This window comes from Notamacropus eugenii, chromosome 4 (genome assembly GCF_028372415.1).
Source record: "Notamacropus eugenii isolate mMacEug1 chromosome 4, mMacEug1.pri_v2, whole genome shotgun sequence".
In the NCBI taxonomy this organism is placed as follows: Eukaryota; Metazoa; Chordata; class Mammalia; order Diprotodontia; family Macropodidae; genus Notamacropus; species Notamacropus eugenii.
The window spans coordinates 69,197,741-69,219,723 of NC_092875.1; the positions used below are offsets into that span (position 1 = coordinate 69,197,741).

General features: G+C 46.1%; 1 protein-coding gene across 1 annotated transcript; it reads left to right on the forward strand.

Annotated features, from left to right (window-relative positions):
* Positions 1 to 3,349: 3,349 nt before the first annotated feature.
* On the forward strand, positions 3,350 to 21,532 carry CDC34 (cell division cycle 34, ubiquitin conjugating enzyme). Its single transcript, XM_072601723.1, has 5 exons — positions 3,350 to 4,367; positions 10,812 to 10,898; positions 11,545 to 11,642; positions 12,924 to 13,058; positions 20,456 to 21,532. The coding sequence occupies exons 1-5, from the start codon at positions 4,191 to 4,193 to the stop codon at positions 20,667 to 20,669; spliced, it is 711 nt and encodes a 236-aa protein (XP_072457824.1). The 5' UTR covers positions 3,350 to 4,190; the 3' UTR covers positions 20,670 to 21,532.
* Positions 21,533 to 21,983: the final 451 nt, after the last annotated feature.

A 21,983-nucleotide genomic window follows, 5' to 3' on the forward strand; every position in this document is an offset into this window, starting at 1 on the left:
CTTTAACTACATCTTGCACAGCTCTGCCTTCTTACTGGCCCCTTCAATCATTGTCTAAAATCCAAATTCAGCTCTTCCTCCTAACGTGCTTATTTCTATTCCAGCCACTGCATTCACCCAAGCTTGCCCCCTCTTTCTTCTTCTTCTTCACATCTCATCCATCACCAAGTCCTGCTGATTCCAAACCCTCAACACTTCTCCTCTCAAAAGACAATGTGACATAGTAGCTGGAGTGCTAGACTTGGGAGTCAGAAAGATCTGAGTTCAAATTCTGCCTCTTGACACTTACTACCTGTGTGACCTTAGGCCAGCCATTTAACTTTGCTGAGTTTCAGTTTCCTTCTCTATAAAATAAGGATAACTTGCAATACAGGCTTCATGGACTATCTTGAGGACCAATTGAAATAATGCATGGAAGGGGCTAGATCATCATAGGTTATTAGAGCACTGGACCTTGAGGCAAGAAGACCGGAGTTCAAATTTGAGCTCAATTAGGTGTGACTCTGGGCAAGTTACATCACCTCTGTCTGCTTCAGTTTCCTCATCTGTAAAATGGACAGCTAGGTAGTGAACAGTAGACATTGTATTGGGTCTAGAATCAGGAAGACTCATCTTCCTGAGTTCAAATCCAGCCTCAGACACTCACTAGCTGTGTGACCCTGGACAAGTCACTTAACCCTGTTTGCCTCAGTTTCCTCCTCTGTAAAATGAGCTGAAGAAGGAAATGGCAAACCACTCCAGTATCTCTGCCAGGAAAACCCCAAATGGGGTCATGAAGAGTCAGAAAAACTGAGGATAAAAATAGTACCTACCTTACAGAATTGTTATGAGGATGAAATGAATTGTTGTGAGATCAAATGTCTCTTTTAGAAATATTATTTTTAACATTCATTTAAACAATTTTTAAAAATTCCAAATTCTTTCCTTCCCTCCCATCCCTCCCCACCCATTGAGAAATAAGATAATATTTTTAAAGTGCCTAGCATAGTGCCTGGTACATAGTATGCATTTTATAAATACCCTTCTCCTCATCCTCTCTCATTATGAACTACTGGCCTCCCTGCTTCTGATCTCTGTCCCTCCAAGTCATTCTTCATAGATCCAGAAATATTTTCTCAAAACATGTCCCTCTTCTATTCAGACACCTTCAATAGCTCCCAACTGCCTTATTAAAAACAAACAAACAAACAATAAAAAAAACCCATCTACCCAACTTATCTTCCCCTGCCTCCCTCTGAGGAATCTTCCTGTTCCAGTCAGACTGGTTTATTACCAGCCTCTAAAACACGCTGTCCACCTCTAGACAATCTCCCCTTCCTCTTTCTCAGAATGTTCCTCCACTGCCTTCCCACATGCTCAACCTATCCAAATCCCTCTAGGCCCAGCTGAAAACCACCTCCTTTGCTGAGCCTTCCTTGATTTCCCCCTTCCTGAACTCCTACACCACCACCAAGTTCATCTTCCAGTGAATCATATCCGGCTTTGTGACAATTCCTCCCTTCTTGTCTTGAGGTTATTTACCTCTTGCCCTCTCACGTAATCTTACCATGTTCATGTGCAAGGTGCCGAGGCTGTAAGTTTCCAAGGGCAGGAGAAAGATGATTCATCAGTCACCTCTTGTCTCTGTTTTGTCTTTCCCCCTATACTGGCCAGGTACTGAATCTCAGAATCTCAGCTGGAAGGCACCAACTAGTTTAACTCAGGCAGAAGCATTAATTCTCTCTCTAGCAAACCCAGTAAGGCCTCTTCCAGCCTTTGCTTGAAGACCCCCAAGGAGGGAGGATCATCCCCTCTTTCTTTTGGATAAAAGAGTTTGTTGCATTTATTTGCAGAACCAAGGGTGTTCAGGATGGAAGGGACCTTAGAAACCAACTACCTCATTTTACAGAAGAGGAAACAATAATTGTCATTTGTACAGGCCATTAAGGTGGACATATTTCTACGTATTATATGATCCTTTAGATAACCCTGTGAGATAAGTACTATGGATTTCATTATCCCTATTTCACAGACTGAGACTCAGAAAAGTTTAGTCCCTTGGACAACCACGGTGATACAACTCATTGGCAAGTGGGGTTCCAATCCAAGTCTCTGCTGATTCTAAGGCTTGTGTCCTCTCCACACCCAGACCATGCTGATCTGAGGCCCAAAGGGAGGAAGGGACCCACAAACAGTGGCTTCATTCCCTCTGCCTGAATGCACTGCGCTAGGGCAGAGGGACGGCTTGTTTATTTTGCCACATGTAGTGGGTATTACCAGCCTGTCTTGGCTGACCCGCTCTGAAGACCTGTTTTGGCAGTGCTGGCATCTCCCCCGTTCAAGGGGGCATAAAAATAAAATGAAAGGGAGTTCACACTGCAGTGCATGAGACCTCATCAGTGCTACAGCAAAGGCCCTTTTACACTGGGGGAAGCACTGATGACTGATACTTTATAGAGAGAGGGGTCATCAGCACTGGAGCGAAGTCCTCAGCAGTGGGTCAACAGGCACCAAGGACAAGAATGCTTGGGCACAGCCCCGCCCCCCCTCCCCTGCACGCATCCTTCCGGATGTGTGTCCCAGCCCAGAAACCAAGGGCACCCTGGCACGTCCTCCTCGAGCGAGCGCCCGCTGCCAAAGCAAACAGCCCCATTCCAATTGCACGCCTGCTACGTGCCGGGCAGGCCCCGCGCTGGGCAGCCCGAGACAACAGCACAAAAGCCTGTCCTCCAGCAGCCTCGGGCGCCCGAGTCACCGCACGGAATCGCGCGTGCGTGCGTCCCGCGTGCGGGCTGCGGGGCATGCTTCTCAGCTGGGCCGGAGGGCTGGAGGAGGGTGGCTCGTCCTCACCCCAGCCCAGTCCTTAACCAGGCTCAGCCTTCGGGCGGAGGCTGGCGGGGACCTAGACCTAGCCTGGGCTCGGTCTGAACCGGGACCCCCTACTGCGCGCGTGCAGCACCGCGCGGCTTCTCTGGAAGCCTCTTAGGGACGGGGAGCTCTCTACTGGCGGGGGCCACCCCCCCCTCCCACCACTACTCCTCCCCCCCGGACCCCCTCCCCGGCCCGCCCCCGGCCCTGGCAGGTCTGCTGCCTCGAGAGCCGACCTCCAGGGCCAAGCTGGACTCGGCGGCTGCCTCAAGCCTTGCAAAATCTCCAGCCCCGGCCTTCTCCTCTCCCGGACAAACACGCCCTGTTCCTTCATAATAAATTCTTTAAAAAAAAAAGTTTGTTGGGTCGGATGGGCCCAGGGTCCGGCCCAGCTGAGCTGACCCGCTTCCCTGTGCCCCGTCCCTACTCGCCTACTACCCGAGCCCCGCCCTCACCAATTCAGGTGAGGGGGTGAAGGACGTCACAAAAAAAACACAAAACAAAACAAAACAACAAACCCAACCACACGGGCCGCCACGGGCTCCAACGCCTACCCATCCCAGCAGCCCCCCGTCCCTGCGTTCCCCCCCCAGCAGAGGTGTCTGGGGGTTGTAGTCCCGGCTGGGGCGGCTGCGGCCTCGGCCTGGGGGCGAAACCCAATCGCGGCTGAGGCGCGCTTGCGCGCTCGGCCCCCCTCTCCTCTCCCCCTAGGATAGGCCGGTCGGGAGGGGGGGGAACGGGCTCGCGGTAGCCGACGGGGTGGCGCAGGCGCAGGCGCAGGCGCAGGCGCGGGCAGAAATAGTCAGGAGAGCAGGAGGGCTAGACAGGCAGAGCGGGAGGGCGGGCAGGCAGACAGGCGGGCAGCCCGGCGCAGGCGCCCCGCCGCCGGCGGGCCGGAGCGGACCACAGTTCCCGGCGTGCCCCGCGCGGGCAGCGGCCTGAAGACAAGGGGAAGGGGAAGTAGAAGAAGGAGGAGGCGGCGGCTGAGGGCGGGCTGAAGGGAGGGCGAGGCAGGGGGAGGAGAAGGCGGAGCGGGGGGCCGGGCTGGGCTGGGCTGGGGGGGGAGCGGGGATCCAGAACGAGTGGAGCGCTCGGGGGTTCAGGGCTCGGAGGCGGCGGCTCCCGGCAGTGGCGGCGGCGGCTCCTCCTCCCCCCCTGCCCAGAGAGTTCGGCCCGGCCCGTCACGCGAGTCCGGGGCGGCCGTGCGGCCTAGTTCCCCCGACGCGGCCCAGCCCGGCCCCTCGACCTCGGCCCCCGCCGCCGCCGCCACCGCTGCCGCCGCCTCCCTGACTCCCGCTGCTGCCGCTGCCGCTGCCGCTGCCACTGCCTCCGCCTCCTGCGCCATGGCCCGGCCGCTGGTGCCCAGCTCGCAGAAGGCGCTGCTCCTGGAGCTCAAGGGGCTGCAGGAGGAGCCGGTCGAGGGCTTCCGGGTGACCCTGGTGGACGAGGGCGACCTGTACAACTGGGAGGTGGCCATCTTCGGGCCCCCCAACACCTACTACGAGGGCGGCTACTTCAAGGTAAGGCAGGGAGCAGCCCGACTTCTTACATGGGAGCCAGGCCCCGGAGAACCCGGCCACCCCGTGGGGTTCCTTTGCCTCCCCCCCACGCCGTGGTAGGTTCCCCAGCTCTGCCCCCCGTGCCATGCTAGATTCCCCATCGATTACCCCCACCCCCCCGATTCCTCATCTATTATCCTGCCCCATGATAGACTCCCCATCTCTTACCCCTCCCATGGTAGATTCCCCAGTCTATTACCCTTCTCCCAGATTCTCCATCTCTTATCCCACCTCCATGGTAAGTTCCCCCATCTTTTGTCCTCCCCCGTAATAGATTCTCCATCTCTTTCCCCGCATATGGTAAGGTTCCCCCATCTCCCCCCACCATGGTAGATTCTCCATCTCTTGCCCCCTTCCTCATGGTAGGTTTCCCCATGTATTACCTTCCACAGTAGATTCTCACATCTGTTACCCCCAAGGAAGATTCCCCGTCTCTTATTCTCCCCCATAGTAGATTCTCTATCTCCCCACCAGGTGGGTTCCCCCATCTCTTACCACCACTCCTCATGATAGATTTCCCCATCTCTTATCCCCTCCTTTGTAGATTTCCCATTTCACCCAATGGCAGGTTCTTCTGCCTTTTTACCCTGTCCCTATATATATATATATAGTTTCCCACCTTCTTTTACACACACCACACATGATGATTGGTTCCCATTCTTTTTTATTTTATCCTCCTATGGTAGATTCTTAGCATTTCTTTCCTGTGAAGGGTTGATTAAACCTCCCTTCTCTATTTATACATATATGTTTATATACATATACATACATACATACATATATACAAGATAGATTATCTTCTCTTTTGTGTTTATGGAGACTGGATTCTATAACACACTTGCAGACACAGGCAAGGTAGATTCTTTTTCTCCCTTTCCCCCCTCCCACACACATGCAGGCCAAATCTTTCCCATATATATGAACACACAAAGAATAAATTCTCACACATTTACACGTGTGTATATATAGCACATTCTCACATGACAGTCTACATATACGTACTACTGTAGAGACACACGTGCCTACTCCATGATAGATTCTCCTGTCTCTTTCACAAGCATTGTAATAGATTTTCACATCTTATTCATGTTCACACAAAAGAAGATTCTCCCACAAAAGAAAGATGATAGTCTCCCATCTATACACACACTCAATAGATTTTTCCCAGATATACATAGGCCCTCATGTACATGGTATTCTCCAACATACACAAGATAGATTTTCTATCCACCCAGGTGATTGATTCTCCCTAGACACAACAACACACATACGTACCTGATAGAATCCACATATATACAACATAAACAATTATGTTATGTGTCTACCTTTCCCTTATAATATGTTCTTTTGTATATGTTAGTCTCACATACATACATGCTAGATTCTCCATACATGCAATATATTTTCATCTTTATCTCATATATAGAATAGATTTCTACATGCACACACATGATAGATTCTCATTTCTTATACACGCATGCATGATCTCTCATCTCTTACACAAGCACACAATAGATTGTCTTATCTCTTTCACACTTGCATGATATTTTCCCTTACATGCACATACAGAATAGATTCTCCCATCTCTTACACACATGCATGATAGATCTCCCATCTTATATGCACACAGGATGGATTCTCTCATCTCTTACACACATGCACACACAGGCAAGATAGATACTTCCATCTTTTACATACAAACACACCAGCAATTTCATCATTTCTTACACATAGCACATGTACACAGAGAATAGGTTGTCCTATGTATTATATACAAAGACTAGATTTTTCCAGCATTTATATGTCCTAGAATTCCTCTATCTTTTACATACACCCATATATACACATGGTTCCCCTCTCTCTTAGACGCACATCACACTAAGTTCCCCTGTCTCGTATAGAAACACACTACATTCCCTTATTTTATTCACATGCACACACTCCTCATGTACATTCTTGGTTTACCCAGTAGATTTTCATATCTTATACACATTTTCTCTCTCTCTCTCTCTCTCTCTCTCTCTCTCTCTCTCTCTCTCTCTCTCTCACACACACACACACACACACTCTCACACGCTTGTGTGGTTACTCCATGTCTTACATGGGTATGTGTGCACACACAAACATGACCCCATTCAAATGAGGTTCCCCACAGCCATTTCCCAGGTGTATGTCTTCTTTACCACTCACATACATCTTTCTCAGCTTTCTGATTCACTTTTTTCAGGTGCTATACCAGGAGTAATCACTTTCCTTTATTTTTAATTGTCCCTCCAAACCCCCCAAAAAATTGTCCCCAGGGTATACATATGAATCACCTCTCTTACTTCCCCCTCCCCAAGCTTAATTTTCCTATCCTTTACCATGTGTCCCCAGGACAAATCCATTCATTCATCTTTTTTCTCCTCACTCCTAAATCACTACCCCCCCTCCTGATAGTATTTTTTCTCTATCCTCTTTAGCCCTCAAAGAAAAGGATACTTTTCCTTGTCCTCATTTAGGAGGTTGTGCTGTGATGCCCTTTCATTAATTCTGGATTTCTTTTGCCCCACCTTGCTGTCTTCATGCTCCTTACCCTGCTTTCCCCTTTCCCATTCTTCTCCCCTCCCCAGAGGAAACAAAGAGCCCTGGATATAGCAGCTCTCCAGTCCCTCATGTGTCCTTTGGAGCTAGTGGAGTGCAGAGTGCCCTATTGTTGGGGAACACAGAGTCTGGCTGGGGGAGGAGGCTCCTTTGGAGCTGAGTTGGAAGCATGCTTTCTGTCTGCTTGCTGGACCCAGAAGGCTGTTGTTACCTAGTGTCTTCCAAGGAAAGCATCACAGGCTGCCCAGGCAAACCAGAAAATGACTGGGAGTAGCCACACTGGCATTTCAGGAGTTGAGGGTTCACCCTCCCCAATCCCATTTGTGACAGGCTAGCTCATAAAAGGTATCCCCTTATAGATGCACCCCATAGAGGAACTTAGTAACCTCTCAAGTCCATGTCACTTCCCAACCAGGACCTTGTTGCTACTTTAGCCCCTGTGCAGAGATCTGCTGCTTTATTGGCCCCCAGATAGACAGACTCTTCTGGGGGAAATTTGCTTTTCCTTGGGACCTTTGATAAGGATTTTAACATCCTGGGCTTTTACAAAGAAAAGTCAGGACTTATACTTGCCCCCTAAAATAGACTTTCCATTCCCTCTGTTCCTCTGGTCCTAAGGCCAGCAAATTCAGTTCAGTAAATGTTTGTTCTTGAAGACCTAAGCTTTGGGACTTTGGCAACCTTAATTTTTTTCATGTTCTTATGGGCAATAGTTTATCACCAGGAATGTTATAATTCCTAATGGCTTAAGTTTTATTCACTCTGCTTCTGTTCTATCCCATTTTGGCCCCCATCTAAAAAAATGGGGAGGTGGGAGCAGCAGTGCAGATGTCTAGATGAGAAATGGAGTAGGATTACCAGATGAGAGGTCAGCCCTGGTTTCATGGACCAAGTTCAGAACCATCTATTAAAATGTCTTTCTCTGAGCATGGACAGGCTTTCACACCCTTGTCTTGATTGCAAAGCTACTTCCCTTCCCCCATAGTTCCAAGGTATCCTGGTTTTGCTTTGGCCCAGAGTGCAGGTTGAAACTGACTGAGCCAGATCAACTGAGAGAAACCACAAGAGATCAATGAGGCTGTTCTGGGGGTGGCAGGCAAGGGGAAAGCTGGTGCTGGCAAGGCAGATGTCTGTGTTTGCATTATTGTGCTAATCTTTTAACGGCTGTTACCCAATGGACCAGGGGCCCAGCTGCCAGTTTTGTAAAGGTTGTAATTCCAGAAGTCTCACAGGCCACTGTGCCTGGTGTTTGTTTTTGGTTTGAGGTGAGGTCTAAAGGACCTAGGGTGGAACTCAGGATGTGAACTCTGGGATGCTAACCTGAACTGGGCCTGTGAACTTAGGGCCAGTTTTTTCATCTTTCCACAGAAGAGGGGATTGTTTTTGGGGAATGGAACCAGTGTTTGTGCTGAAAAGCTTGCCCTCTTTAGAGATGGTGAACTGTTTAACCTTTTTCTGAGGAAGCTATTTTTACATGCTAGGAAGCAGCTGAATGTGGGACATAGCTAGGCAGCTCTACCTTTGATCCAGTGAATAACCCAAAATCCTACCTGTGGCCTTTGCTGATGTCTCTCTATCTATTGTTTTGTACAATAATCTATTGTTTGTTGTTCCTATTAAACACTGTCTCCTGGGTCAGTTCCATGGATTTCATACAAGTTCATAGATTGAGTTGGAAAAGGCACCTTAAAAGATCATGTTTCATTTTACAGAGAAGGGAGAACAGACCCAGAGAGAGAATCTTAGAATTAGCTCACATATAGTTCAATGTGACTCTGAATCATGTTCAAATCAGCTCTGCTGTTGTTCCTGGATGGGCTGTGTCAATCTACTACTCACCACCCTCAGTCACTATCCATGGAACTCTCTGGACATTGATTGCCCTGTGTTTATTGCTTCTCCATTAGAATGTAAGCTCCTTGAGGACAGGGACTGCCTTTGCTTCTCTTTTTGTATCCCCCTGACTCAGTGCAGTGCTTGGCACAGAGTAAGTGCTTAAGAAATAAGAATTTCTTAAGAATTCCCTGTATCTGGAATGTATTAGAATGTTATAAATCATACCAAGTGAAAGGTCTTCCAGCCTTTATTTGAGAAGGGACTTGTCCAAAGTCACATACCTTTTTGTTCTTAGGAAATTATTCTGACATTCTCTTTGGAGATAGGTCACCAGTTTTCATCCTGAACCCTGATTAGAATGGGTCTGCTAGAGGGTCTCAATCAGGATAGCTTAGGACCCCTGATTCAGAAGGGATGGGTATACCTATTATTATATTCCTTTTTCTTCAACTCTAGATATGCTTTTTTGGTAAGGATAGGATAGGATGAATCTCTCCTAGGTGGGTATATGCCACTTTATTTTGTCTGTTGTTATAGTCTTCTCAAAAACTGCTTCTTTCAGAACCTCTCAGCCTCAAGAACTAACCAACTTTGTTCTCTGAATCTGAAATCAGGGTTGAGAGTTGAGATGTTATATTTGTAAGAAAGTTGGAAACTAGTGGCCATGATCTGACTCCCTGTGTTTAACTTTTCCAAAAGAGGTTCACAGAACTTGGGGACAGGAAGCACTACTGGAGGTGATTTGGCATCCAGCTGTATGCCTTTGAGGGTTTATCACTGGGTAAAATGATTCTCCTTGAAATATGTGATTGTCCTTTATCACAAAGAAAGGTGCCATTTCCTGGTCAACATCTAGGCACAGAGTCTCTTGACTTATTCATATGTATTTCAAGCAGCTGGAATTCAGGGCCGGGCCAACCTAAGCAGCTTCCAATAAACAAAAACTTCTGAGTTGTACTTCCTGTTTACCTGCTTCACCAACTGGTCAGCCAATGAGGAAGACAACAAAGGTGTCATCACAAAAGTTTTGCAACACACTGGCACAGGTTACATCAGAGACTTATGCTCAATAGCTCATAGCCAACAGGCGAAAGTGAATTTTCTTAAATCAAAATCCCTCTAGACCTCTTTAAAGTTCTTGGACAAAAAAGTGCTTCTGCAAGCCTGTTGGGCCCTTCCAAGGACCATTAGAAACCCAGCTGTTTGCTGGCAGAGAGTTACCTTACCAAGGCCAAGTGGGGCCATGAGCTGATCTTCTGGCAGACACTTCCAGTCTGGAACTCCTGCCCTTAGAGAGCTTCAGGGTCTGATCACAAGGGTAAAAAGGGAAGGGACTTGGATGATAATTTTGTCAGGGAAGAAATAAATGATAGGCACTTGGCTGTGAGCTGCCCGGAAGGATGTCTGAGGCCCAAAATTAGTTCTGCAGAGAGCAGAGTCTGACCAGGTAGGTTCTAAGGAAGTTACTGACAAAGAATGAGGTTTTATCAAGGGGGACTAGATTGTGTTTAAGCTAGCATGAAAAGGGCAGGGAAGGATTCTATACCTGTCTTTTGAGACAGGGGTCTCTCTTCTTCTATATCAGTAACAGATTCCATGCCACAGACTAGAAAGGGGAAGTGATTTGCTGAAGTAAGTCATAATTAAGTGGCAGAAACAGACCTAGAACTCGGGTTCTTCCGACTCCCAGTCCAGTGTACCAACAAAATTACAGCATAAAAACAATAACAATGCTCTAAGGTTCCCAAAGCACTTTTGCCCTCTGAGGTAGGATCATCAGTGTTGTTGGCCCCATTTTGAAGATCAGGAAACCTAAGTTCAAAGGCATTAACTGGTTTGGCCAGTCACACAGCTAGAAAACATCTTGGAGGAAGGATTGGAACTCAGGAAAAGGAAAAGGCTGGTGCTTTTTCTGCTTTACCAGGACACGTGGGAGCATGCTGCCATTCCTTTCTCATTCTTTTTCCCTGTTATTTCCCTCCTCAGGCCCGCCTCAAGTTTCCTATTGATTACCCCTACTCCCCTCCAGCTTTTCGGTTCCTCACCAAAATGTGGCACCCGAACATCTATGAGGTAAGCCCCAGATTGTTTCTGCCCCTTGGGATTCCTGAGGTTTTTATGAGTCCTTCCCCAGGGGTACTCAGCAGGACAAGTATTTACAAGCCTGCTGTATGACTTGCACTGTGTTATATGCTGATGGGTACTAGAGAAGTAAAAGGCAGGGCCCCACCCTCAAAGAGTCTGCAATCTGCTGACCGCCTTTGTGCACATGCTTACTCTGAGGCTTAAGAGGAGAGCTGAGATGAGACTGCCTAGTGCTATATCCCAAAGCATTTATTTGTCTTGTGCAAGCTGACACTTGCCCTGGGACTGGACTAGTTTAGTGTCTGACCTGAAGCCAGTTTCAGGGTGGAGGGTGTTTCAATTTGAAAGTAGCATGGATATGGACAAGCAGGTAACTAGAGTCTTAAGTCAGGCCAAATGATGGATGAAATTAACTTGGGCTATCTATCCATCCTGGTCTGTGGGCATATAAATGTCTCTGTCTTCCTACCAGAGAAGAACAGGGTTTATTTGAGGGAAAGTCCTTGTCTCCCACATTAATGTGACCCATGTCCCCCCAAAGAGGACTTGAATTTCTGGGCTGACAACAGAGACTAATCTCTCCGTCTTTCTTTCTCCTCTCTCTTTTTGCCTCTCTCCCTTTCCATATGACCAGACTGGGGATGTTTGTATCTCAATCCTCCATCCTCCAGTAGATGATCCCCAGAGTGGAGAGCTTCCCTCTGAGCGATGGAACCCCACGCAAAATGTCAGGTGAGTTCCCCCTGAATGGAGATAAATCCCGCTGAGAAGAAGGGATTGATTCATGACCATGTAGCTCTTAGAAAGAATACAGTGAGGTGAGGTTCTCCCCAAAGGTGAGTTGGAGGGCCCAAGGAGATGCTTTTGGGTATCGGTTTACCTGGCATCTCTCTGCTTTTCCCTAACAATCACTGGGCTTCAAAGACTAAAGCTTGCCTTTGGAATGGACTTCAGGTCCATTGAAGCACCCACAGAGAGAAGAAGGTAGCATGGGTTGCTGCTGTCCATGGCCCTCATCATTTTATAGATTTGTAGAAGGTCAGGAATGAAAGAAACCTTGAAGATTTGGGGACAACCTCCTCGTTTTACTGATCAGAAAACAGGGCGTCAGAGAAGTGATTTGCCCAGGGTCCAACAGTAATTTAGTGACAGGGAGAAAAATGGACACACCAGTGGGAATGTTTATATCCTCACCAGACCTATAGCTCATATGCATAGCCAGTACTCTAGTATACTACTAGAGTAGTCATTGAAGGCTTAAACGTTTCAATCATTCCACTTATTCAGCAAACATTAAGTGCATACTGTGTACAGAAGCGTTAAGGAAAATAAAACTTTAGCTGTAACACAGCTCTAGTCTGCTCTTGTGGAGCTCATAGAGGCTGACTTAGGCTCAGTGTAAAGAAAAGCTTATTAATAATTAATTAGAACTGTCTAAAAGTGAATTGGACAGTAGTTGGTTCCCTTTCACTAGAAGTATTCAAGGAAAATGAACAACCATTTGAGGATATTGTAGAGGATACAGATTAGACTAGATTACCTCTAAGGTCCCTTCCAGTGTTGAGATTCTCTGAAGACACAAACACAGCTGTTATATGCCATTAGCCTCATAGATTTAGATTTGAGATGGAGTCTCAGGCTTCCTAGTCCAGTGAGCCTGAGACCAAGAGAAGAGACATGCCCAAAGTCACACGGGGAGTGAGTTTTGCAGAACCGAGATTGGAACCCAGTTCTTTGACTCCAAATGCAGCAGTTTTTTTTTCTTGTACCTCCCTGCTTCTCATCCATTGAGCCATTAATGAAACATCCCCTTTATCCACCAGAGGCTTCATCTCTAGGGCCTTTGTGTCATCCCCAAAAGCTGTCTCTGGTGGGCACTTTCCTACCTCCGTGGTATGGTGGGTTCATGTCATTCTGAAGGGTTCTTGCTGGCCATGGCAGTGTCTCAGCATTGGGTTGCTCTGTGAATAAATGACTTCAGTACAATTTTCCCAATCTTCCTTTGCTGGATAGGACCATCCTCCTGAGCGTGATCTCCCTCCTAAATGAACCCAATACCTTCTCACCAGCCAACGTGGATGCTTCCGTGATGTACAGGAAATGGAAAGACAGCAAAGGGAAGGACCGGGAATACACAGACATCATCCGGTGAGTGGGAGGGAGAGGCCTGTCACCTTCACATGCCTGTGGTGCTTTAGTTGGCATAAGAATCTTCACAACTGCCATGGAAGAGCATCCTTGGCACGGCATTATAGAGGATTCATCCTCCTCCTCCTCCTCCCTCTAGATAAAGTGATTGGAGGTTAGAGGCAGGCATTGACCAGACCCATGTCTTCCAGCTCAGGGTCTGGGGCACTTCCCATTGGATCATATTGTGCCCAATAGTTGGCGGGCTGACTGGCCCACATGGATAGGGAATAGTTTTCTTATTCAGCAAGTTTTAAATGCCTGCTGGGTGAAAAACATAGTGCTTAGCTGCATTAGAGGAAACAGAGCAGCTACCACTTGCATGTAGCATTTTATGGTTTGCCAAGTGCTTTCTGTACGTTATCTCACTTGATTCTCACAAGCCTTTGAGTTAAATGCTGTGATCAGTCAATTTGTAAACATTTATTAAACACCTACTATGTACTGGGCTTCTCAGTACTTTCTCAGGACATTACACTGACTCTGACTCTACCTTATCTTATACATATGCACACACTCCTGTACACTCTTGGTTCACACAATACATTTTTTATCTTACCTGTACACACATGCTTCTGTGGTTACCCAGTCTCTTACATGCGCATGTGTGCACACACAATCATGACCCCATTCAAGAGAGGTTCCCCTTTCTCTTATGTACACCGCACAGCCATTTCCCATTTCTCTCTCTCCTCAGCTTTCTGACTCACTTCTGTCAGGTACTACACCAGGATTAATCAGTTTCCTTATCTTTAATTACCTCCTCAAGCCTCCCCCATAATTTCCATTACAGAACTACTCAGCCTTTTCCACTGTGCCCTTGGAATGACTCTTCCATAGTGACCGACCCCTTCCCTCAGCCCACCTCAGTCACCCCCTTATCACCATTGCCTCTGTATGTTCCCTTTTCTATCATAGCATTTTTCCTTGTCTCACCCTCCTAAATGCATTCTAACTCCTTGTGACCTTGAATCCCTCCATCATTCATGACTTTCCTCAGGCAGTTATGACTTTTGCTCCCCTTTTACTTTTTCCCCCTCCCAACCTTGAGCTTGTAGTTAACCAGTTCAGCTCCACCTTTTCCTCTCAGTTCCTTGTGCTTTTATCCTGTTATTCTCATCTCTTGCCAGACCCTGACCCTAGATTATCCCCACTACCCTTCTCCACTGTGCTGTTTGGGTACACCTCAAATTTATGTTATCCAACCTCAACTAGACCCTCACTGCAACAAGACAGTCCTCTCTAATCAGTAGTCCCTGTTTCACTCGTCACAGAAGGTATTTCAGTACTCTCTTCAGTATTCCTAAAACCTCTGACTCAGACTGCTCAGTAAGAGCTGAGAACCTCACCTCTTCCTTTACTGAGAAGATTGGGGCCCTTTCCCATGGATTGCTTTGTCTCAGAATCCCTGGACATCATCCCCTACACTGTTTTCTTGCCATTGCTAACTCCTCTACATCAGATAAGAAAACACTATGTGCTAGATAACGTGCCAAGTGCTGCCAACACAGATGAAAACTAGAAAGAATGCCTATTCTTAAGGAGCTTACGTTCTGTCGAATAGGCAGGAAGTACATGATAGAAAATAGATACAGGATAATGGGGGGAAAGGGCACTGCCTACTGGAGATCAGGAGAGATTTTGTGTAGAAGATGACCTTTGAGCTGCATGACTTTGACCTTCCCTTCCCCCCATCTTCTTTATTGGGTTACCCCACTCTACAGTCCCTCCTTACTTACCTCCTTTTTTCCCAATTACCTTGACATATGCCCAGGTCTCTCTTGTCTCTATTTCTTGTCCCTACTTTCCTCAATCCTTTGCACTCTGACCTCAAACTGAAACTGCCCTCTCCAAAGTTACCAGGGATCTTAGCAGACATGATTGTCTTATTTTGGTTCTCACTCTTCATGATCTCTCTTGGCTTCATTTGACACTGTTGATTACCTTCCCCTCCTGGATCCTCTTCTCCTCTGAGTTTTCATTACACCCTTCTGATTGTTCCTTCTCAGTCTCCTTTGCTGTCTTATCCTCTATGTCCTGCCCCCTCACTGTGGGTCCTCCTAGAAGATGCTCTCCTGTGCCCTCTTCTCTATAGGATTCTCATTTGTTGATGGGTTTAATTATTTTCTCCATGTAGATAACTTCCAACTCTTCACACCTCCAGCTCTGTTCTTTTCTCATCACCATCTGACTTGGGAATGTCAAACTAGGATAACCCTGGAACCATCTTAAACTTAGCTGTTCATCTTTTTCCCAAACTCCAAACCTCTTACAGACTTTCCTGTTTCTAAAATACCATCATTCTTCTAGTCTCCTAGTCTAGATTCCTAAAATGTGGAGTGAACCTCAAGCCCTCTTAACCTTACACAGTCAATCAGTTGCCAAATTGGTCAATTCTGCCTCCACAGCATAGCTCATATCCAGCTGCCCTCCAGTTGCAGCTACTCCCTTAGTTCAGGCCTTACTTCACCTGTTGCTTGAATATTACCTTGCCTTTTTCATCTATTACCTTGTCTCAGATCTCCCAAATCCAAACCGTCCTCCATACTTGATGTCAGAGTGATTTTCCTTAGGTATAGATCTAACCTCGTCACTCCCTGCTCAGTAAACTCCAGGGGCTCTTTTGCCTTTAGGACAAATATTAGCTCTTTGGTGAGGTTTTAAAGGTCTTCACAGTCTGTCCCCACCCTCTCTTTCCTAACCTCCTTATACATTCCTGCCCTTCCTTCATTAATCCAGCCAAAATGGTCTCTCTTCTCCTTAAACACAGCACCCCATCTCCATCACTGCCTCATAGGACCCCTCTCTTACTTCAAGATACAGCCATGCACCACCTTATTCTACATGAAGCCTTTCTTGTTTCAACCCCAAGTGCTAGTGCCCTCCTTTTCTCCCTCCCTTAACTATTTTGTATTTACTAGGTGTTTTCATTTGTATTTTTCTGCAGATGTTTTGAATATAGTTTTAACCAGGGTGTCCCAAAAGTCTTGGTTTGGTTTAAACCATTAAAGCACTAAGACTCTAGAGACGCATGTATATGTGTCTCCTGATAGAGTACATGGGCCTTGAGATTTTCTGTTTTCTTTTCTTTTTTATCTCTAGCAACAATGCCTAGCACATAGTAGACACCTAAGAAGTACTTATTGATAGATTGAGAAAAATTAAATGACATGCCCATTGTCTGTCACACAGCTAGAGTCAGCCCTACAGGTGAACTTTAAAATCAGCTTCTCCTGACTTTCAAGCCCAGGGACAAGCATATGTAGACACACATAACTATAGTATAAAGTATATTATTAGAAGTGCAAAAATTAGGTACCATAATATAACAGGAGTGAAAAGATCACTTCTAGCTAGAGGAAATCAGAAAGCTTCCTGGTCAAGGTGGCTCTTGAATGAGGTCTTAAAGAAGATACCACAAGTAGTATACTTGTCCCCTTTATCATTAAGTTCTTGACTGAATAATTTCCAGTAGCCCCTTCCACTGAGAGGATCTGGCTTGTCCTGAGTAGGAGCAGAAGCTCAGAATTCTCCATGTCTAGCACTGAAGAAATCAAAACTAGCCCCTCAATGTCTTGCTTCTGTATGTATTCTCTGTCCTCTTCTTGCTTTAAGAATAAGTTGTTTCCAAAGACAGTTTTCATAATTCACATTTGTTAGTTTCTGTTTTGATCTTCCCAACATCCCTGGGAGATAATAAGTATTATTATCCTAGCTTTACCAATGAGGAAACGAACTGAAAGGTGAAATACTTTGGGGACTCCAAACTCAAGATGCCTGATTCTTTCTTGGTTTCGTGCTCTTAATGTGCCGTACTGCTTCACTGTTGCAGACAGAGTACCTTTTCCTTCCTTTCCTACCAAGAATATATATGTAGTCATTCCCTTTCCCAGTCAGGCTTAAATATATCACTTCATCCTATGGAAAGTTTTCCAATTTGTTGTAATTGGATTCCCAGCCCAGCTGAATGATTTGGGGCCCTGGGGCCTGGAGCTCCGGCTCTGGAGAACTTAGATCCTGCGAGGCCGACAGTCCACAGAGATCATAATTGGAACAGGTTGTGTGTGTCTGTGTTGTAACTTTTCTTTGCAAGGTTCCAGACATTCTCCCATACACGCAAGAATGGAACTCTCGCTTTTTAGGCGGTAAAAAGGGACAGTTCTTCTGTGCAGAAAGTGGCAGGATTGCAGTTACAGCATTACCTCCTCATCCAAGGCTTTGTCTCTGAGGTGGCTGGCCCTTAGAGGCAGCTTTCTCCAGAAGACAAAGTATCCCTGGCGTGTAGGGGTAACCATTCATCTCTGTTTTTCAGGGATACCTAGCAACCATTGCGGCCTAGCATGTTTCCAGTATTTTTAGAACATCGCGAAACCATTCTGCAGCTTTAATTCTCAGATAGATAGATAAAAGATACATACACATGTACACATGTACACACGTACACATACACACACACACACACACACGTACACATGTGTTTATTTCCAGAGATCAAGATGTTCTTTAAAATATACAGGGATGGTGATGGAGGCGTTCTCCAAGGCCTTGTCCTTAGGTTTCTTCTCTTTTCCATGGTGATCTGTTCCACTCCCACGACTTCAGCTATTCTGTTTGTTCAGAAACTTCTCATTCTATATCCTTGACCTGGCCCTGATTTTGTGCTCCAGACGCACATTTCCATCGGTTTGTTAGATGTCGTGCTTTCTCCTCAACTCAATATCTATTCCTCTTTATCTGTTCTCTTGATTTCCTTTCCTTTTGTAATTAAACATTTCTTTTTCCCCAAGTACTTGTAAAAACAATTTTTAACATTTCTTTTTAAAAAATTTTTAGTTCCAAATTCTGTCTCCTTTCTTCTCCTCTCCCCCTCATTGAGAAGGAAAATAATGTGATACAGGTTATACATGTGCAGTTATACAAAATATTAAGTAAAGGAAAGTATAGTTCGACCCGCATTCAGAACTCCATCAGTTCTTTCTCTGGAAATGGATAACATTTTTCCTAAGTCCTTCAGAATGGTCTTGGATCATTGTATCACTGAGAATCACTGAGTCACTCACAACTGGTCTTCATACAGTATTGCTGTCGTTGCATACAGTGTTCTCCTGTTTGTGCTCGTTTCACTATGTGTCAGTTCATGTAAGTGTTTCAGGTCTTTCTGAGAACCATCCTGCTTGTCATTTCTTGTAGCATACTAATATTTCATCACAATCATACATAATGACTTGTTCAGCCATTCCCCAGTTGATGGGCATTCCCTTAATTTCCAATTCTTTGTCACACTAAAAGAGCAGCTATAATATTTTTGTATACATATGTCTTTTTCCTTTTTATTTTTTATCTGTTTGGGATATAGACCTAGTAGGGGCATTGCTTGGTCAGAGGGTACACATAGTTTCATAGCCCTTTGGGCATAGTTCCAAATTGCTCTATACAATGGTTGAATCAGTATATCACTTCATCAGCAGTGCATTAGTGTGTCAGTTTTCCCATATCGCCTCCAACATGTGTCATTTTCCTTTTTTATCGTATTAGCCAATCTAATAGCCGTGGGGTGGTAGCTCAGAGTTGTTTTAATTTGTATTTTTCCAATTGATAGTGATTTAGAGTAGTTTTTATATGACTAAAGATAGTTTTGACTATTCCATCTCAAAACTACCTGTTCATATTCTTTGACCATTTATCAGTTGAGGAATGGCTCTTATTTCTATAAATTTGACTCAGTTCTTCATATACTTGAGAAAGGAAGCTATTATCAAAGAGACTTGCTGTAAATGTTTTTTCACGGTGATGATTACTATGTATTTCCTTCCATCCTATTTTTCCCCTTTTTTATCCTTCTCACTCTCTCTCTCTCTGTCCCCTTTCACCCTGTCCCTCCTCAAAAGTGTTTTGCTTAAGATTACTGCCTCCCCCAGTCTACCCTTCCTTCTGTCATTGTCCCCTCCTTCCCTCTCTTTTCCCCTTCCCCTTGTATTTTTCCTGTAGGTAGAGTAAGATAGATTTCTGTACCCAAGTGTGTATGTTATTCCCTCTTTGAACCAATTCCAGTGAGGGTAAGGTTCATGTGCTCCCCCCAAAGTCCCCCATCTTCCCCTCTACTATAAAAGTTCTCTCCTCCCTCAGTTTCCATTTTTAATTAATGACATTACTATCCTCCTAATTTCCTCAGGCTCACATCTCAGAAACATCTGATATCAGAAATCTCAGAAACATCTGATTTGTCCCTCTGCTCGTGTACTTTGCATGAATACCTGTTTTTCAGAGACTGAAATCCTGAGCCCAGTAATCAAAGTAATCTGTCCTTGTTCTGTTTCCTTAGCCCTGTCTTCCACTTCTCTTAGTACACTGTACCCTGTGATCTGTCTCAATTAGTCTCCCCATCTTCGGAACATATCCCACCCTCCTTCCCGTTGCTCAGGCACAAAATATATATAACTAGAAAGAACCTGAGATGTTGGAAGAAGCATCACAATCACAAATCTGCTGGGTCAGATTTGAAGTCTGAGTTTCTGGGCTTGAGCATGGACATTGGCCAACCTTGGTCAGGTCATTTCATCTTGAAGTCTCAAGTTCCTCATCAGCAAAAACAGAGGACTGGACAAAATGAATTCTAAGATCCCTTTCCATTCTAAGTCTCCCGATCCTAGAGAATGTCTGACAAGCCTTATCATCTGAGTCATTGCCTTTATTTGTGTAGTTAGACAGACTGAGGCCAAGAGCTGGCAAGGGACTTGCTCAGAGTTGCAGAGCTGAGTGTTACTGTTGTAGCATGCTAGGTCTTGTATCTGTACCTGGACACTACCTTCTCTGCTCCTCCCCAGGGACCTGCTCAGTGCTCCCAGCCCCACACAAAGCCCGTGCCTCCTCCCATGAATGTTAGGCATCTTCACACTCCGTTTGGTATTCAAGTTAAGTTTATCTCATCCCTCCTGACAAAACCATAGGCTTTGTGAAAGAAGATCTGGGTCTGCTTCAGGTTGGTCTCACCCAGAGCAGATGCTTAATGTCTGTTTAAATGGAAATAAAAGGGAGCTGATGCTCTCTCGCTGCAGTTGCTGTCCTCTGTGTAACGTACTTGTTTTGCAGAAGGCACCTCCTTCTCCTTCCCCTTCCTGAGGAATGATAGCAGCTTATTTAGCACTTGCATCCATTCTTTGATTTTTATCTTTCACATGCCCATGATATTGGTAGGGCAGGTAGCATTATGTCCATTTTATAGAAGGGCAAGCTGAGATTCAGAGAGAGAGTGCAGGATCTCAGCAAGAGTTAGAGATGGAGCTAGAATTCATAGGAGGTACATACAGTGTCCTTTTGACTCTTGTCTGCTGCCCCCTAATTCTCTTCTCCTCCCCCAGGAAGCAGGTCCTGGGGACCAAGGTCGATGCAGAACGGGATGGGGTCAAGGTGCCCACAACCCTGGCTGAGTATTGTGTGAAGACCAAGGCACCTGCGCCGGATGAGGGCTCGGACCTCTTCTACGACGACTACTACGAGGATGATGATATGGAGGAGGAGGCCGACAGCTGCTACGGTGACGATGACGATGACTCCGGCACGGAGGAGTCCTGACACCGCCTCCCCGCCACCCCCGGGCCCGAAATAAACTTATAAAATTTTACCTCAGACAAGGAGCCCGGAGACTCGCTTGGAAATCTCTTAGACTCCTGACAGCCCTGAACACAGACTCTCTACCTCACGGGAGTTTCTAGTTTTCTGTTTGATCTTGGTTTTTCTCCTTTTGGGTTTTGGGTGTTTTTTTTCCCTCCCCTTCAAAGAAGAATGCCCCCTTCCCTCACCCCAGGTCTTTTCCCCTCATCTTTTAAGCTGAGGCCCCATTTTCCAGCTTGTGGGGAGTGGAAGGGGGCTTGCTGGGGAGGGGCTGCCTTGGGCCCTCCAGCCTGGAAGCTTTGTTCCCTTCTGGTGATTTCATCCACCTGGGTGAGACTAGGAGGCTCCTACAGGCTTTTGTGTGCATTAGGTGAGTGAAGAATGAAGCAGCTACAATTTGGGGGGCAGGGGAGGAGTCACTTTGCCTGCTGCCCTGTCTTGCTTCTGTCACAGCCAGGGGTGGGTGGCGGGCAGAGGGAGGAGAAAAGGCTTGAACTGGTTTTATGGGTTCTCCCCAGCCTGCTCTGCTCTGGATACTTGCAGCATCACATCAGACCACTAGAGGGAGGCAGAGTCACCCTTAGAGATCCTTGGCCTTAGGCAGTCCTTGGTTCTGCTGTCCTGCTTCACTCCAGCACTTGCTCCGAGGCAGGAGCCCCCAGGGTCTGGAGGGGCTCCCAGGGTCTTAAGCTGCTGACACCAGCTGGGGCAGGGAAGGGCAGACAAGTTTTTTTCTAGGAGTGGGTGGGTGGGCTTAATTTTTCGTCAATTTCTCTCTGCTTCAGTTTGTTTGAAATATTAAATAAAACTACTTTATGAGAAAAGTGTGCTGTATAGGGGGAGGTGACAGGGGTTCTTGTGGAAATCAATAGTAGTGACTGAAGTGAATTCAGCTCAGCGTTTTTAAACTTGTCTGGGGTCAGTGCCTGAAGCTCTTTCTGCCCTGAGTTGTAAGAGACTCCTTGAGCTCCTCATAGTTAACAAAGCAATTTTTCCTCCAGAAAGTTGGCAGGGCAAAGGCTATGATCCTCCTTGGTCTGCAGGAGCTAGACCATGAATTTGGGGAGGACATCAAAGACCTAATTCTCCCTGTATGATGATAGTAGTATTTATGTAGCACTGACTACAGGCCACATCTCTTGTTTGATCTTTACAGCACCTCCCTATTTTACAGTTGAGGGAACCGAGGCAGGTCAATTAGGTGACTTGCCTAGCATCACACAGTTGGTAAATGTCTAAGTTGGCATTAATAAACATAATAACCATTTATAGAGC

Bases quoted from the DNA above. Each gene is read 5' to 3' on its own strand.
- CDC34 (XM_072601723.1), top strand. From the start codon at position 4,191: ATGGCCCGGCCGCTGGTGCCCAGCTCGCAGAAGGCGCTGCTCCTGGAG. The intron at 10,899-11,544 runs GTAAGCCCCAGA...CCATATGACCAG, and splicing joins GGCACCCGAACATCTATGAG to ACTGGGGATGTTTGTATCTC. The intron at 11,643-12,923 runs GTGAGTTCCCCC...TTTGCTGGATAG, and splicing joins AACCCCACGCAAAATGTCAG to GACCATCCTCCTGAGCGTGA.